Below are 18,506 nucleotides of genomic sequence, written 5' to 3'. Positions count from 1 at the left end.
CCCCGTAGTTGTGCCAGACATGCATCTGTCACAAGAAGAGGTACAAACAAACACTAATATGTTCTAGAATTCATCATAAAAAGAAGGGCTCAAATCTGATAATACATAAAAAAGTTCCTGGAGGGAACTGACAGCCCCAAAGCCCATGTGTTACTCGAGCAATTGCCTGCTACAACAGAGGTGGTAAAGTTTCTCTAGCTTGCAAGGGACTTGAGGGTCCCTTACACTGAACTACAAAGAGAACCAGAAAATATGAGGTGTGAAAAGAATCATTTTATTAAGCTTCACAAAAAAAAAGTTCTCTGACAGTCTTTCAAGGACATTAATCTGACCACTGAAAACAGGAACATGCAGGACTGAGCAGCTGTAAGAAAAGTATTTTGTTTGCTCAAACTACAAAAACAGAAAAAAAAAAATCTAAACCTGCTCATTTCTCAACCACATCATGTCACGTTGGTTTCATTTTTTACCCCTAGTCACCATCAGCTGGCAGTGCAAAACTGCTTTCTCGATGGCCACTGTCATTCTTCCATTGTTCCCTGAGGTCCAGATACACATCTATTTTTGGAGGAACAGTCCTCCAAGAATTTAAGGTCTTTGCAAAGGGCAGCTGATGATATGCTGTACTCTTCTCATCCAAGAGCTTTGTTCAAGCAACAAAGCATTTAACTCCCTCTTGCCTCACATGTGCAGCTGTCTGTTGAAGAATCCCTGAATCTAAATAAAAAATGGAAGGGGAAGAAAACATCATTAAATCAAAAGGTAACTAATATATTCTGTGCCTTTATTATGACAGTATATTTCCCACGTGGGTTTTTTCAGCTAATTTAATGTCCTCTAAAGGTTACTCAAAGGATTTATACAATAGTGAGAATGGAGAAAGATCAGATTTAACATCACAGTTTTTAAATACAAAGATTTATCACACGAAGATTTATCATAGTTTCAAATGATTGGTTGATCCGATAAGACACCATTCATAGATGCAATTGAAAGCTATTGGAAATATTCATCATGTAAGCCATAACAATAATGGTAAGACTTGTGAAAGTTATTGGTGTTGTCAGCATAGCACATAAAAGTCATGAAAGTGTCTAAGATACATTTATTCCATGTATAAAACTTTTGGTAAATTGAATTTAGGAATTTGTTAGGGATTTACTAGGAATCTGATGTTTTGTTTTAGCTATCTTGAAAAATGTCATTCAAGCAGGTGTTAACAACTACTAACATGGAAATTATTAAAACAAGAGCAAACTGTAGAAGACCTGAAACTGTCACCTCCCTTTATCTCTCTTTCAGACTGTCAGTTTGGAAGGTCTGGATTTCATCCCACCTTTCCTCATAGCCTTGTACAAGGTTATGTTCAAACTGGGGAAATTAGAAATCACCTCTAAGTCAAATAGTGCCTGAAATCTGCCCACAAATTGGTTTTCTTCGTCCAACCTAAATTTCATGGCCCACAGAATAACAGTGTCATTCTTGCACAAGTGATCAAAAGTCAAGAGGAGTTCATCCAGGAAGGGATGGTTGTAAACTACATCAGCAGCCATAATGTAGTCAAAGTGACAGGAAGACCTAGGAAAGTTTTTTTCCAGATCTATTCCCCAAGACAATTCCTTAACACAAGGCTTATGCTTGCACTTCAGCTTTGTATTTTGGAGAACGTTGTGCTGAAGGTTTCCCAGCAGTTCTGGCAAATCAGTGGCAGTCACAAGCGCACCTGTGACAGGAAGAAAACAAACAATCTTTGAATATACTTCAAGACTTGAGTAAAAGCCCATTCACAACAGCCAATGCACAAGGACCTGATTTTACTAGATAGCTCTAACTGAGGGAAAACAGAACAACATAAATGCTCCAAATAACTCTTGCCCCTTGTGCTTAAGATAAATATTTGGTTCCAAGCGGTTCTAATCTACAGATTGACATCTAAATGCAGCTAGGGACAGGTGGGAAGAAACCAGATGCTTACTGCATCTTGATATCATATTGGTTAAAAGTACAGTGAGTAACTGGGAATTGAAGAATACCAGTTACTGATTCCAAAAAGTCAGCATGAGCATTAAGCGTTGCCTCAGATTCTTTCCTGTTCACATAGGAAAAAGCTTTCTTGGACTACATAAAGCTAAAATTCTGTTAAAATGCAGAAGTCACCAATCTGAATTATTCTTGAGGAAGAATAGGCTACCATGAGAGAAAACACAACAGTGTCTGTAGCAGGAGAAAATCAAGTTGCTCATCAATTGCTGAAAGAAAATGAGGAACACAAAGGGAAAGAAAGTGACCTGGCAACCAAGAGCTCTTTGGTCACACCTACATCTGCCTTCGCCTGGTTTCTATTAATATCCTGTGAGGCCACTAGTTTCTTATTTTGGTCCCCTTTTTAACATTGTTAATGACAACATCATCTACTGGGACGTCCTTTATTGCATCAATGTTCTTACAGTTTTACAGAAAAATAAAAAAACAGAACAGGTTTCCAAACAAGACTTTTGGAATCTCCTTTTTCTTGCTCTTCAAAGCTTTCAAACAATAGTCTTTTAGAAGAACTGAGCAACTTTCTTCATCCTCCAGCATTCATCTGAGAGATGGGTCCAAGAGCATAAGAGCAATGGCATGTACTCACCCAGTAAACTGGCTACTATGGAGACCAACCCAGTTCCAGCTCCAATTTCAATCACATTTTTGTCAACCAAATTGTATTGTTTAGAATTAGTTTCCAAAAAATAACACAGAACAAGAGCCTGTAGGGAAGGGAACCCATGAACATACTGAACAAATAAATAAATAAAAAATAAATAAAAACAAATAAATAAATCCCTTCACTAAATATGCATTGTAATTGAAAAACATGCAAAAAAAATCTTGTCTCTTCAAAAATTCATGTCTGTTCACTATGAGCTCTATAGGCTGTCAAAGTAAATGCCACAACAAGCCTCAGTATAGATTTGCAAAGTGTCACAGCCAGAAGGAACAACTGCAATTATTTAATCTGTCACGGTGCATAACATGAGCTATGAAATTCCAGTCAGCAATTCCTGCTTATTACTGAACTTACTTCTGGTTGAGTTAAAATGTGTCCTTCACAAAGACATATTGATATAAGGTCTGCTTGTGAGAGAAAATCCACAACAACCCTTGTTAAACTCTTCCAATAGTTAATTATTTCTAACAATAATTAATTACCATAATGATTCAAAATGGACCAATAGATTAACCCTTTTTCTTCCAGTTCAGTTTGTTAAGCTTAGCAAACAAAGTCACAAAGAATCCTCTACAACAGATTCCTTTTATATATATATATATATATATATATGTATCTCCTTATATAAACTCTAATTAAGAAGCTTCTTCAATTTTTCTGCCCTGTTTCATACTGACCAGTGAGTTTTAGTTCACTGTTGAAATAGAAATTGCTAATTTTATTTCCCTGGCAAACATAGTTTCCAGTTTGTCTCCCACATTTTTTCCCCAGACTTTGGTAATTCAATAGTCTCCATTGACAAATACATATAATGGTCACTACATCTTCTAGCAATACAGATGACCGTTTAGAAAGACAAACAGTGCCTTAGTCTGGTGCAACAAAATTATGTTCTTAGTTTTGCTTTTAATCAATTAAAAAGTAGAAGGAAAGGAGCAGGAGGATTGTTGACCCAGTGTTAACATGCTAGAAATTCAAGCAAAGTTTTTGCTTTCTACCTCTTAAATCAGAGCAAAAGGAGTAGAGTCTTTTATGCAAACGCATGTTTATCTTGTAATCAACAAAGCTTTGATATAGAAATAAGTCTGTGAGCACCAGGACTAATTAAAGCCAGGTTCCTAAAGATGGTGTCTGATGTTTAACTGACATTTAAAAACACATTATAGTAAGATTTCCTGTTAGTTCCATATATCCCTATAATTTCTTCCCTCATTTTTTTGCCATATTCTGTTGTAGAAACTGGATGGCAGAATCAAAATTTCTGTAGGTTAAATTAGAGAAACTTTGAAATCTGACTTCCTTTCCATTAAACATACAGAAACTTTAAGGAAAATAAAGTTTCCACCCTCTCGATAAATTTTACTGGTATTTTTCAGAAGAGTTTGAATACTGCTGGATGAAACAGGAAGGGAGAACATGAAGAGACATAGACAGAAAGGTTGCCTTCCTTCCACAGCAAAACTGGCTAAATCCTTCCAGGAAAAAAAAAAAAAAAAAAAAAAAAAGCTTCTCAGTAGAGTCCATGATTTTTGTGAAAATAATTGGCTGTCAACCAATCTTTCTTTGAAGACATGCACTGAGGCCACTAAGAGATATAGTAGAAATTACTTGTCCAGGTCTGCTAAGACAAGTAAAATTGTTTTGAGTTCAAAACAGCAGAGTATGCTAATTCAGCTGAACTAGGGCTGTACTTCTTAAAAACAGCACAATCCTAGGTGGTTGATACCACTGGGAAAGGAAATGAAGCCTCCTGGGTTTTAGTCCTCTCCGTCTTATGTGGGCCCCTGGAGGCAATTCTGTTGCAGGGATGTTCTTTGAATATCTCAAGCGTCAATGGTGCATTGTGGTACCTCAGTGGACCACAGTGGTTTCTTTATTTCTGAATTATTTCAGAACAGTCAGCTGCATTGCACAGATTCAAAACCTTGGAGAAGGCTCTTTGTGTGGTGGGCATGTTGATGATTCTTATATCAAGAGCCAACGACAAGGGTTGTCTCCGGCTGGATTTCTGGTTGCTTAAGAAACCAGAAGCTCCAGCTGAAGTTTTTCCCACTTCTGCATGTTTATAAGGTAAATTTGTTTCTCACATGAGTAGGTTGAGTAGCTTCTATGAGTGCTAATACTTTGTGAGCTCATATCACAGCTGTTTCTGCAACCTGGTTCTGCCTGCTATACAGCCATCTGTATTTCTAAAATATACAGAAATGTGATCACCATAAGACTGTCATATTTCCTTCAAAATATGCCTGGCCAATAGGATCAAAAGCTACTGGTAGGTGCAGAGGGGACAAGAGATCAAACATCTTGTGTGATAGGGTCACAAACGAGTTACCATTTGAGCTTTGAGAATCAAGAAGCAATATGAAACCAGGCTAAATTCATGTTTGGGATTTGCAGAACAGAGACGGAGAAACACAGAATGTTTACCTTGGGTATGACATACAACAAAACAAATTTATCATGCAAAAGAAATTGGAAGTGCTAGAAGAGTCCAAAACTGAAATATAACAATAGTGCATAAATATTGTACCGATGGCCAGACGACTGCCCCGTAACAATCAGTGGCTTCTGTAATTCTTATCTCATGGCCAGCAAAGTGAAAGCCTTCCCAGGCCTTATAAGTTATAAAAGCAGGAAAAAACCGTCTTCTCATGATTTCTGCAACTATCTGTTCATCTTCTTTTTCCCCTGGAAGCAAAAGTATAAAAGGTCAAACAAGCTGAGTGGACTGATAATGAAACTATAAATTTATATTGAAAAGCTGATTTGGAAGCAAGAATATGAATTACATCTATGAATAAAAATACATTTCACCATTAATGGTTAGCTTGACTCATGGGAAATCTCCTGAATTCTAACTGAGGTTTTCAGTTCATGACTAAATAATTTCTTTCCTGTTTTGCTGAAGAAGCCAAGTTCATAAAAAAGCAAAGAAGGGGAATGTTAACATATATTTCTTTCAATTTCAGCAATCCAAAGGAAATTTCTTCACTTCTTTTTCCCTTCAAGAACAGCTGCCATAATATAGACACTCATGGTCTTACGTGCCTGGATTTTTTTATTATTTTCCATATCCTTTACTGTTCACTTTCCCCACATTACAGTTCTTCTTGACAGTAAACAAAAGGAGCCACATTATCGTTTATAAGTCTGTCACAAAACTTGTGAAACAGATCCTAGCAACCCAAATTATGACAGACAGGAGCGAAAGCACTAGTGTTGTCAGGAAAGCTTATCCACCCACCCCAACAGAGCCCTGTCAGAGGGATTCTTTCCAGTTGGCTTGATATCCTGAATGCCATCCCTGTTGCTAAGCGAAGGATATTTATGATAGCTAACATAATCCGGATAACTCTTCTAACAAGAGAGGATTCATTCTTTTTTAACTGAATACCAAGTCAGCTTCAGTTTTAGCCATCATCACACAAAGCTGAACTACAATGTCACAAAAAAAAAAAAAAAATATATATATATATATATATAATGTAAATTAAGCTGCCCAGAGTACTTTCTTAGCAAAGTCTAGAATCATTCCAAGTTTTCACAGGAAATTTACTTTCACAGCCAACTATGGTCTCTTGGCAAATTCACTAAAGCAAAACATGTTTACAAGCTACATCTCCTGGAGAGCGAGCTAGAGATTTAGATAACTGGGTTACCATCTTGTCCAGAGTAGAGTTTCTGTATCAAGCCTGCAGTTACAATCAAAATCACAGACATCTAGATCAGTATCTGCACAGAAACTGCAGGCCCAATGACTATGAAAGATTAAAACATTTATATTTTCATCATCATAATACACATTGTTCTACGGAAGATTCTTCACGTTTTTCCCCCTTCAAGTCACTGCAGTCACAGGACATGCAACGGCCTCAAGTGTTGACATTCAGTCTGCCATATGCCTCAGTATTTTTATTGCCACGACCTATTGACAAAGTCTCTCTCCTTTCCTTGTGACAGAAGGGACAAAAGAAGGGGTGAACAAAGAAAGTGATGATACCAAACAAAAACACATCAGGAAGATGTTCAAGCTTGTAAACCAATGCTGTTTGTAAATCAACTTGCTCTGAGCATCAGAGGAAACTAGAGAATAGTGACAAACAAGGATTAAAAGGCAAAAATGTTCATGTTCAATCTTAGTATGTTGATGCTAAGACAATCTGAAATTCAAAACAACAAACAAAAACCAAACAAAAAACCCCACGTACAAACAAACAAAATTAACCAACCCACGTTGCTCAAAGAATTTATTAGGTGGTGGAACCCTAATCACGGGACAGAGCAAAGTTAAAAAGAGCATAATGCATATGCTACTGAAAAAAATATAAACCGTATAATTTTGTAAAGGTAATTGAAGCTATATTTTAAGACATTAGAAAATAAGTAGCATGTGGCAAGGTCATTACATCTTCTGCAAGTCTCTAATGTCGAGAGAAAACACATGCGTCATTGTGACTGCTAACAGGGAACTCTGCACAAACATGAGTTAAGTGTCAGGGAAATGCTACTCTGGGGCAAAATTAATCTTTTCTTATGAAAGAATTAATATGAAGCTGTCTTATTACACAGATCATAAGTGTACTTAATTAATCATCCCATTTCCAGGCATACCATATATTGCCTGCTTTTAATCTTCTCCGATTGCTTAGAGCAGTGATCTTGTTCTGTGATCACTACTAGCAGTGGAAGTAAAAAGCTATTCCTTCTATTACCTCCCAATTACAACTATTTTTCTTGATTCTTCCTCCCTTGACATCTGTTTTGGATTCAATTTTGCTGAGAAGCCATAACTTATTAAGTCTTAACATATAAAGTTTCTGCCAGAAGATCTATAAAACTTTAGCAGTATTACAGCTACCCCTCTAGTGATCAATAAACATTTCCCACCTATTCCCTACATTATCAGCAATATTTCTACTTAAGCCTTGCAGAGCACCTACACTAACAGAGTTTTCAGACCACTGCTCCCTACCTGAGCTAAACTGTCCACATCCCTGAAAGAAGAATCCAAAATCTGCTGATTAAAAACACCACTTAAATCTTACCCCTTTGGTAATCCCCCAAGTGGGTCATCTGGAGAAGTTCACATAATTTTCATATATTTTTGTCTTTCCCTTAGGAAGATATTACTATTGTGGAGAATCAGCAAGAGTATTTGTTTCATCAGAGACATCATGTGGCAGACAGGCTTCAAAATTCTAATGAGAAATTTTATCAGGACCAGGATGCTAATGATTCTAATGAAAAGTGCTGACAAAATAAGGAGTACATACTTTTAGTCAGACCTGCTTACTTACCTACAAGTTTCCATACTGCAAAAGGCACTCTTATTTTCTGCTTTATATCATTCAGAATAACTGAGCTCTTTGTGTGACTGCACAAAAGGAAATAAGTTATTTTTTCTGTAACCGCCTGCAGAGTAGTCAGAACAGAAAAATAACAAAGTAGTGGGAAATATTTCCAGCAACAAGAAAATTGTTAGCAGAGTAAGGAAAATGTGAGTGAGATTAAGTCTTTCAACATCTGCAAACATTAAGAAAGTTTTACTGATACTTTGATCAAACTAGTTTCTCAATAATAGATGTAAAAAGCTGATAGGAAGTTACTCTTCTGGGAGTGTTTATCTCTCTGTTAGTCCATATTCTCTTTTTCAGGAAGAAAAATTGTTGAAATTATGGTTCAATGAATGGATTTTAATGATTTTAATGATATTTTAAGAAAACGAGGGCTGATTCATCAGTAGAATAGGGTCAGACAAGAGAAGAGGTGACTTGATTGATCTGGCCTTCAATTTTTCTAAGAATGGAAGCACGTAATGGTTCTCATCCCCCTCTACTCTGCCCTGGTGAGGCCACATCTGGAGAACTGTGTCCAGTTCTCAGTCCCCAGTTTAAGAAGGATGAGGAATTTCTGAAGGGAGTCCAGTGGCAGACTACAAAGATGATTAGGGGCCTAGAGCACCTTTTCTATGAAGACAGACTGAGAGAGCTGGGGTTGTTCAGCCTGGAGAAGAGAAGCCTGAGAGGGGCTCTCATCAATGTTTATAAATATCTCAAGGATGGGTGTCAAGAGGATGGGACCAGACTCCTTTCAGTGGTGCCCAGCGATAGGATGAGGGGCAATGGGCATAGGCTGAAGCACAAGAGGTTCCATCTGAATATGAGGAGAAACTTCCTTACTTTGAGTGTGTCACAGCACTGGAACAGGCTGCCCAGAGAGGTTGTGGTGTCTCCTTCTCTGGAAGCATTCAAAACCCACCTGGACACATTCCTGTGTGATCTGCTCTGGCTGAACCTGCTTTAGCAGGTGGGTTGGACTAGGTGATCTCCAGAGGTCCCTTCCAACCCCAACCATTCTGTGATTTCCAGCAATACTACTCGATCAGCCATACTAAACTGTAAGAACTTGAAAGTCTGCTAGAACTGGTTTGGTTCCTCCCTTTCTCATTTGCCTGGGTTTGAACTGGTAGGTTTGCCCTCACTCCTCTTCCATGATTTGGAGAGGCATGGAGGTGGTATGTACATAGAATGAATTTCTTCAGTCTATTCGTCTCTTTGCATGAGCAGGTATACATAGAAACCACTGGAATTTCAGGTGCTAGAACTTTATATTAAGATAAGATAGTCTCATCCTGTTCAGGTAACGTATAGAAACTGAAGTAATTTTTGTTAATGAAACAGACAGCTCTTCTTTGGCCTTGAATTTGGGTTCGCAAAGTTCTTATCTATAGATGTCCCAAGTGGTTCTTGAAATAGAATTTGAGTGTCTTTAAGTTTCTTAAAACTTTCTGCCTACTATATTAATTTCTTATAGCATTCTTTGAAATATTTCAGGTATTGTTTTTCATAAAAGTCTAACGTCTTTGAAGCATGTTCTTTGAAACTCCTTGATTTTAAGTTAATATCAGAGCTGAGGGAGAAAAGTCATATACCGCTGACACATCTTGCACTATATCAACCACATCATTAAAAAAACACCACAAACATCATTCTCAAAGACAATGCAATCACCATTATTACAACTGAAATGAGAATATAGTTTTCCAAAGAGACATACTATATCACATGGAAGACTGGAGTTGTGAAGTCAGTGACAGATTAGTTAGAGAAATGCATGTCAAGCTGCAAAACCTTCTGTAGGGAACCAGAGGATTTTGCTGACACATTCAAATGTCAAATGAAAAGTTTTATATTAGAACAAAACGTAAAGAAACAAAAACAGGTGAGTTCTGCTGAGATAGAGTTGGAAAAGTCCTTAAGTGGTGAAGGGAAAGCAAGAAAAAGGCCAGGTCAGAATGGAACAAATTGTGAACTGCAGCATCTTTTCCTTTAACAATTAAGCAAATCACACCTTAGGCTAGCTCTATCTGCACACTTTTTGCTTGAAATGAGTAGAAATTGTACCTCTGTTTAGAAATGTGCTACATGATCAGCTGTTCTCTTTATACCAATTGTCCCATAAAAGCATACTTGGGAATATGCAGCTCCATTGGGAGACAGTAACCTTAAAATTCAGTTGCGTATCTTCCATCAGTTGATAGCATATATTAAATCTCTTACTACATAACTAATGATACTGTCTACAGTAGTGCACTCTCCACTGAATAAAAAGGGAACAGAGACAGGCACTGTTAAACAGCACTTAAAATGCAGGGAAAGCAGTAAAGACAAGGGTACCGAATAAAAATAATATTAAAAAAGAAATAGATTCCACTGTCTAGATACCTGAATGAAAATGTGGCTAAAAAATGATGTAAAGTAATCCTTCCACATAAAAGCTGTGAAGAATATACTAACAGTCAATATCTCCATTTCAAGACTCATTCACACAGAGTAACAAAACATCCTCCAAGTACTCTGTGCTAATGGATTAGGACAGCAATGATTTTGAAATAATAGTTTCATATGATGATTCATCAAAATAACCTACAGAGGGAAAAGTACAGATTAGTCTTGAGTGCTGGCCTGACCTTATTTAATCTCTTGAGGTCAAATTGTGTCACAGCTCAAGGTGACAAGGAAATAAGACACAGCTGTCTTCTGCATCTCTCCTGCTTTGATGGATCTTCTCCAACTGGCAAAAAGAATGAAATTCAAGCCTTCAGCATGAACTTGACCTGACAAAGTTCAACCCTACAGCAACATATTCTCCCTTCTTCAGAGCAGTATACTCTCACCTGTAGAGTTTACATTTTAAATATACCATTTAGACTTGTACTTAAAAATATTTTAAACAACATGTATCAACAGCTGTGAAGATGTACATGGTTCCTCTAAGACTTCTCAGTGATTTCCTCTGAGTTTGATGAACACAGGAGGACTACCTGTGCTGACATTACTGATTAAGTAATGCACAAAAGTTCCAAGAATTCATAACAGTACTCTTCAGACATGCCCACTTTGGACGCACGGAAATGGAGTCACCACCCAAAGTGAAAATTCAAGACATATTTTATATATATAACATATACATAATAGATATAATGTAGATTCCACATATATACATTATAGTTATGTATTTATCTCAGTGTCAGGAAGACACCCATAGAAAGATCAGAAAGGGATCTGCTCTAGTTGCACCTGCTTTAGCAGGTGTGTTGGACTAGATGACCTCCAAGGAGAGGTCCCTTCCAACCCCAGCCACTCTGTGATTCTGTGGAATAGATCCGCACCTAGCTCTGTACCTGTAAGAGATGACTGGAGAAGAGTTTAATTACTGCGCTGATGGAAATTCTCAAAAGGTAGCCTTGTGAATCAATCTGGGTATTTTCAATGGTTCAGAAGATCTTTACCTCAAATCTACATTAGGTCACATTTCTAAGGGACTCTGAAGTCTCACAAGTTTTTTATGAGCTACTGACATCTCGGGATCAGAGCCCTGGTCTTGCAAGCATTACAGATAGCTCCATGGAAACATAAACAATCCTGAATCACAGACTAGTCCCCAAATTCCAGGTTGAATCACTGTAGTATCTTTATTTCATTCCACCTATTTCTATTTCATTCTGTTCCATTACAGTCTAAGGATCCTTAAAGGACGGGGTTAGGAGGGAAATCTAATCATGCCCTTGACTTTCCAGAAGTCAGATGTAACCTACACCTTTCTAAGAATATAAAGCAAAGCTCTGTTCCAGTACTTATCTAAACTACACTATTAATTTTTCCTTACTTCATCCCTACCTACAAAAAGGGAAACTATCATGTAACTCACTGTAGGTGTTCCAGTACATTCATTACAAGCTCAACTTGCTGAACCAATGGCAATGATGGGGTATATTATATTGATTAACCTGAGATACGACATCAAGGTTATATAATGCTTGAAACCTTATACTTTGAAATGGAGAAATACAGAACTGCCACCCAAGGGCAGCCTCTTCTCCGCCAAGAGACAAGATGCAATTAGCTCAGAGACAAGAACAGGAGGGGGGGTGTATGCTCACAGTATCCAGTCTATGTATGTATTTACCAGGCTTAAGAGGGGCATTTTCAATTTGAAATTCACACCACTGATATCCCAGCCCCATCCAAGTGACAGGTCATACAAAACCATTCGAAGGATGAAAATAGAACTACCACAGTCAGATTATCTCGTGAACACATACTGAATTCAAATGGGTCAAGTACTTCCCTTGTTACTTCGTCATGGTTGGCTGGCACTGAAAACATCTTCAGGTGTAGGCTCAGCAGCTATTTCACCTCTAAATTTAACTAATTTCCCTTTGACTACAAAAGCAAGCTGTGATCTTAAATTAGATGGTCTAATATACATTAGAAAAGACTGACAGCCAGTTTCCTGATGGGTAGGAAGGATCTGGATGAGTAATTTAGACACTGTAAGCCACTGACTAGTCTAATCTTTCACATCTCTTACCTTGCCCGGTCAAGAGGGCTTTATGCCATTCAAAGCTCTTATTTCCCTGTAATGACATTCCAGACCATGCCAAGTACCACAGCCAGCATAACAGAAGGGACTCAACAAAACACCTGCCAATTTTCCCCTACCAATAATTCTGGATTTCTAAAATATTTCTTTGAGGAAAGGACCTGAAAGCAACCTAACACCACCAATGCATGCAAACATACCAACTTACTCATGTGGCAGTTGAGAAATATTTTATTTCTTGTTGAAATGCAGCTACTGCAAAGTGAAAAGATGTGAAAACAGAAAAGTGAGGCACATGGCTGAGAGGGAAGAATATGTTACAGGCTTCTCTAAAGACTTAATACACGCTTTGATTGTTTGAGTGTTGCCTCCAACTTCTGCTGTATCCATACACAAGTTTTCATTTGAGTTCAGTAATGTCTTCAGCAAAAGCAGGTCTCCTTGTTGTGGAGGGCAGAAAAGGAACAAATACATGTTAATTCAGATTTGTACAACTGAGATTTAGTGTAGTATTTGAATTCTGCCACTTTTAAGCAAAAGAGCTCAGAGATAAGTTACTATAAGATAGCCAAGATGTAAATGCATAGAAGAGGTATTTTTAGACTATTCTGATTTTCTATGAAGGCGAAGTTTAGCTCTAGTCACTCCTTAACTGGATTATACTCAAGTCCTATTCCATGCCACCTCTCTTAGTCTTTTTTTTTGTTGTTTGAATGCAACTTGTTGCCTAAAAGGAGTAGAATTTGAGTTCTGATATTTCAGGTCAAACCTGCAGTGAAGAAAAGGACATAGAGGTAACTAATGGTGCGACTTCATGAGTTGGGGGCAGGGGTGGAGTTTAATAGTTTTGAGAGAAGAGTTAACGGAAGAAGTTGTTTGGTTGGTTTTTGTTGTTTGAGGGGTTTTTGGTTGGTTGGTTTGCGGTTTTTTGTTTGTTTGGTTTGGTTTTGTTTTTAAGATAGAAGCATAATTCAAAGCTAAGAAAATTTTAAAAAATAAAAGAAAAGAGGAAGATGAAATAAGAGAATGCAGATGGTGGGAGGATATAGCAAAAGTGTCATTTATATAGAGTAAAATAGGCTCATTTTTTAACCAACACCATTAATATCAAAGTCCACTATATAAAGAACGGTTCAGCAATTTACGTGCTCAGAAAATAGAGGAACTGGGTGCTGGATCTTCCTCAGAAGGGTTGAAATTCACAACTCACCTGAAGGGCAAGTTCGAGGTGCCCTACAAAACCAACTGCTTCCATCCATCACTACCAGAGGTGGGACATCAGGAAACCAGGGCTGAAAGAATCATCCTAAAAGGACAAGCAAGGAAAAGCCCACCTCTGAATTGGGTACTCAGGTCTGAAGGGGCAGGCATGGGCTCCACACTCTGGTCCCAGGACTTTTTTTCACTTTTTTTATAGAAAAGTCTTTGAAGTTAATGGAAAAATGTCAGTGAGGAAAGGAGTGAAAAAGATAAGTGTCTCTAGAAGTAACCCAGAAAATCAGAATGAGACACTAAGTCACTCGCTCTTCCCAGCTGAATATCTGAACTTCTAAGTTACAGGATTAGGCTGCTTCTCACTTGCCTCCATTCCAACTGTGTCCCATTTAGGGCACCTTTCTGGACTTCACTCAGACACTTGAAATGATGGCAGGAATTGCCACCAATTAGGACATCTGTCAGGCAGGGTGAGCAGAAGGAGTGTGTCCCTTCTAAAATGTCGGGAGTTATGTGAAGGTTACCAGGTCAGCATTTTCTCAGATATTTATGGATTAAAACCTGAGCCCTGGCCAAGTGAAGTGAGACGATGGAGTCTCAAGGACAAGTATGCCTTGCAAACTTGTTCTCCTCCTTTTGTCTCAGAGATAAAATTATTCTGGGGTAAATTTAAATAGTATAACTGTGGTAAAGTAATTAGTATCCCAAGAAATGAAGACGGGAGTGGCAGAATTTGATCTCAGAAAATTTAGCCGAAGAGAGTTAAAGCTAACGATGAAGAGAAATCATGAAAGGAAAGAGACATCTAACAATGCACGTGGGATGGAGAACTGATTGGATAAAGACACCAAAGGAATGATCAGACCAGATAAGGACCTACCTGTAAGCTGAAAGACAGTAGTAATGGGAATTATGAACAAGAATAAGGAGTTTTAACCTGGACAACTAGTGACAAGCCAATTAAGAAGGAAAGGGGAAAGGCACCAAATATAAAGAGCTCAGACTGGAACTTGCAGAGAAACTGAACTATAATAAGAACCCTGAGAAAAAGAGACCAAGTAGGTGAAGTTAATGAAATGGGAATGGGGAAGGCGATAGAGGAAAAGGATGAGAACAAGGAAGGCACAAGCTCAGAGTGATCGAGCAGGTAAGTCTCCATGCAGCAGGTTCAGCACTCTTCACCTCCAGAACTTGTTGCGGAATTTAATATGCCAAAGCCTGGTGTCAGATTAAACTGTGAAGTTATGCCGTTTCCCATTAATGCCCCCCTCATCCTCTTAAACTAGTGTTTCCAGACATGGAAGAGAACCACCTGCTATTGCTACCAAAACAGCTACTTTGTCAGCTAAGTGAAATATTCCTGCATTTGATCTTAAGATTCTTCTCTACCAGCTAATTTTGCATACATCAAAATAATGTCCCAGAACTCAATTTATTTTCATAATCCAAAAGCCAAAGAAATTATGTGCAGACTTAATCCTCCTTACCCTGAATCCTGCACGTAGACAGTATCAATGTTAGAAAGCCAAGTCTGCAGAAACATTAAAATGCCTGTGCAACTTCACCTTGGTCCTCATGTACTACAGATTACATAATGGCAGTCATCAACGTTTCAGTCTTTAGTAGTTCTATGTTTAATATTTATATTTCTAGATATTTCTTTGCTCAACAATCATGTTTCATTGCGTAGGATCAACTTGAGCTCTTTGTTCAAGTGAGAATTACACAACAGGAAAGGGAATTGCTTTAAAGAAAATTTCCCGGTCACTAGGTGACCGTCACAGGGCCCTTCCAACCCAAACTATTCTATGATTCTATGAACTAGAAAGATACACAGCCATAAACTTGCTTAAAAGAAAAAGCTTCCAGCAGCCCCTGAAGTTATTTGAAAATTAGGTTTGAGGCTCTCTAGACAGAAGTCAATTTTGTAATAACCAGTTCTCCCTAACTGATTTCCTGAAAACAGACATCTCCTGAATAGCTTGATCATAGTCACAGCTTCATTCCCTGGAACCAGTCACAGGCAAGATGCCAGGTACTGGTAGGAAACTGCCGGGACCAGAGTCTGCTGGCACAGCATACACTGACTGCATGGCTAGAATACCATAGCAGCGCTATCTGTTGCATTTTCTGTACAAAGGTCATAAACAAAATTCTTCAGAAAAATTAATGAGAAGATTGCTCATTGTCAGAAAGACACTTTGTTCCTTATACTTAACAGTACTTCCAAGTGCAACAAGAAAATATAGTGAAGTAAGAAATATTTTACCTTCTGGTCTTTCCAATTTTCTTATCAGTTCATTTTGTAGATGATTATGTTGTGATGATGTCAAATCCATACTGTGTCACAAAACCTCGGAGAGAGAAATACAAACCTGTCTGAATAAAATGATTTTGTTTCTTTTTCCTTCACAAAAAGATTGTAATTACTTTTACATGTATTATGCTGTAACTTACTTCTATTGGTAATAAAGACATGTAGATATAAACGTCAATACTCAAAGCATAAAAGAAACAATTTGACTGTTCTACTCTCAAAGAGGTGAAAAAGCAAGTAGATTTTTAAAAAAAGAAAAAAGTGGCTCTGATAAATATTTAAATCTATTTTATGAAATATTAAAATTAGAACCAATTCAAATCAGGGTCAGTAGGCTTACTGACAATTGAAGGGAAAGGTAGTAACAAATGTCAGAAAGAAGAAAAATTGCACAAAAAGGATTTAATCTTGATTTGCTTGGAAGGGAAGGAAATTATCTATTAGTAAAAGTTGTACATGAGAATAAGTAGGAAGCAGGATCTATAGAAATCATGCAGAACAGAATGTGTATGCACCTCTATAATCAGGCACAGAACATGGAGACTTTGGAGAAAAAAGTAATAGGAAAAGTATGACAGAGGACAACACAATTTCCAACTATCTGCAGAAAAGCAGACAGACAACCAATAGTTTCTAACTCTTGATATTTTACAATTAGAAAAATACAGAGTTTTGATAATTTTTAAAACATTTGCGCTGTTTGATGGAAATTTGACTAATTTTTGCAGGAGTGGTTATAGGCAGCAAACAGTTAATCTACTGAGGGCTAAAAACCCCAAAGGGATGCAAGTTAATAAGGCAATGGATAAAGAAGTATCTATTAAAAAAAAAAAAAATCAAAGTAAAACTGCTGAATATCAAGAAAACTTCCTCAAAGTGCAAAGCCTTGGGCAGGTTTTCCTCTCAAGGCTTCAGGTGAAAGAGGACAGTGCAAAAAAACCCTGTCTTGTTGAGACAAGATGCACCCTGAACTCCTGAGTTCCCCTTACAAAAGGCACGTGGGTGTGATATTTAACCTCATCACCACAGTGCCAGCAGTCATTAACCTACTGGAAGGTGGAAAATAACTTAGGGGGCTTCTACATATCACTGTAACTTGTAGAACAAAAATATTACTCTTAGGTTTATGCCTATCCGTAAGCTTAGCAATAGCAATACCTTCAGATGGGGAACAGAAGAGAGATTCAGTGGGATTCAAAGTCTTTGTATGGATCTTCAGAATAATAAGTAGCATTAGAAAATACTGGGACATTAAGCAGTAATTGTTATACACATCCATCAGCTTGTCATCTACCTCAGAACTATAAAACAGACAATTTTTCTTCCCATTAGAAGATAAAAAGAATGGGTTAATAATCAGTCCCTTTGCATTCTGAAGGACAAGCAACGTTGCACTATAAAATCACCCTAAAAGGGAAAAACTTAGTATTCTATGGTCTCCCTCATTTTTTTCCTTCTAAAAATAGCCTTGAGGTACACTGAACCACACAACAACCTGTCTGACTTTAGCACACTAATTCAGGAGTACTGCAAGCAACTAAAGAGTGCAGAAAAAGCTCAGATGCTGAGTTATGCTGCTTAAAGTAAATAATACAAAGTAATTTTGAGTAAAAGACAAGAGAGAAGTGAAATACCATTGGCATCTATGTTTCACTGACATTACCTGAATGTGCTGCAGCTTTCCAAAGACGGCAGGCGAAGAGAAAAGTCCTTATTCGCCCGGTGGTTTCCCTCACAGGCAGACGCCTGCTCTGAAGCCAACATCCCCACACCAGCAGCGCTAATAAATCCCGACAGCTGCAGCACCGGCACAAAGCGGGCACCGCACCCCCCGCCCTGACGTCAGGCGGTGGATTTTGTAACAGCCACGGGCACCCACGCAAGGGAGCGCCAACCTACGAAGTGACCAAGTTTGGGGGATTTCTTAACAAAAATTAGATGGTGGCACTGGATTAGTAACCACTCACTGTTACTAAAAAGTAAACAAAGAGCAAATAGCCCTTGTTCAGAGTGAAAGGGGTCTTCCAATTTGCAAAGGGGCAGGGGCGCAGGTGTGACAGGAACATATAAATGCACAATGAAATGCAGAACTGCAAGAAGGAACACGCCCCCCCCGCCAAATCCTAGCCCACTTTACAGCCAAATATTGAAGAGTCAGCTGTCAACATGCATAATTACACATGTACCACTCCTCTTTTGCACATACGAGATGTGCATTTGCTCAACAGATCACAACCACTTACTGCCACAGGAACAAACACAGGTATATCTTTAAGACGCCTCTTATTCAGACCATAATCAATTCGACACAGGAACTGTCTCTTACGTTACACAATTTTTAGTAAAATTAGACTCCAACCTCAACAGGGGTTTGTAGGTGGC

General features: G+C 38.1%; 1 protein-coding gene across 5 annotated transcripts; it reads right to left on the bottom strand.

The window, feature by feature from the left end:
• Nucleotides 1–253: 253 nt before the first annotated feature.
• On the bottom strand, nucleotides 254–17,938 carry LOC136111915 (protein-lysine methyltransferase METTL21E-like). Of its 5 annotated transcripts, XM_071807241.1 has the most exons (6): nucleotides 17,788–17,938; nucleotides 16,077–16,161; nucleotides 5,238–5,395; nucleotides 2,630–2,747; nucleotides 1,392–1,723; nucleotides 254–717 (listed from the first exon to the last, which is right to left on the bottom strand). In XM_071807241.1, exons 2-6 carry the CDS (start codon nucleotides 16,144–16,146, stop codon nucleotides 682–684), a joined length of 714 nt encoding a protein of 237 aa, XP_071663342.1. In that variant the 5' UTR covers nucleotides 16,147–16,161; nucleotides 17,788–17,938; the 3' UTR covers nucleotides 254–681. The 5 variants fall into 5 exon arrangements, with proteins under 5 accessions (XP_071663342.1, XP_065712428.1, XP_071663329.1 ...); XM_065856356.2 differs by having other exon boundaries at nucleotides 254–1,723; nucleotides 16,077–16,186; nucleotides 17,788–17,937; XM_071807228.1 differs by having other exon boundaries at nucleotides 254–1,723; nucleotides 16,077–16,182; nucleotides 17,788–17,937.
• Between the last annotated feature and the right edge of the window lie 568 nt (nucleotides 17,939–18,506).

This window comes from Patagioenas fasciata, chromosome 1 (assembly GCF_037038585.1).
Source record: "Patagioenas fasciata isolate bPatFas1 chromosome 1, bPatFas1.hap1, whole genome shotgun sequence".
Classification (NCBI taxonomy): domain Eukaryota; kingdom Metazoa; phylum Chordata; class Aves; order Columbiformes; family Columbidae; genus Patagioenas; species Patagioenas fasciata.
This window is presented reverse-complemented; position numbering and strand designations above follow the sequence as displayed.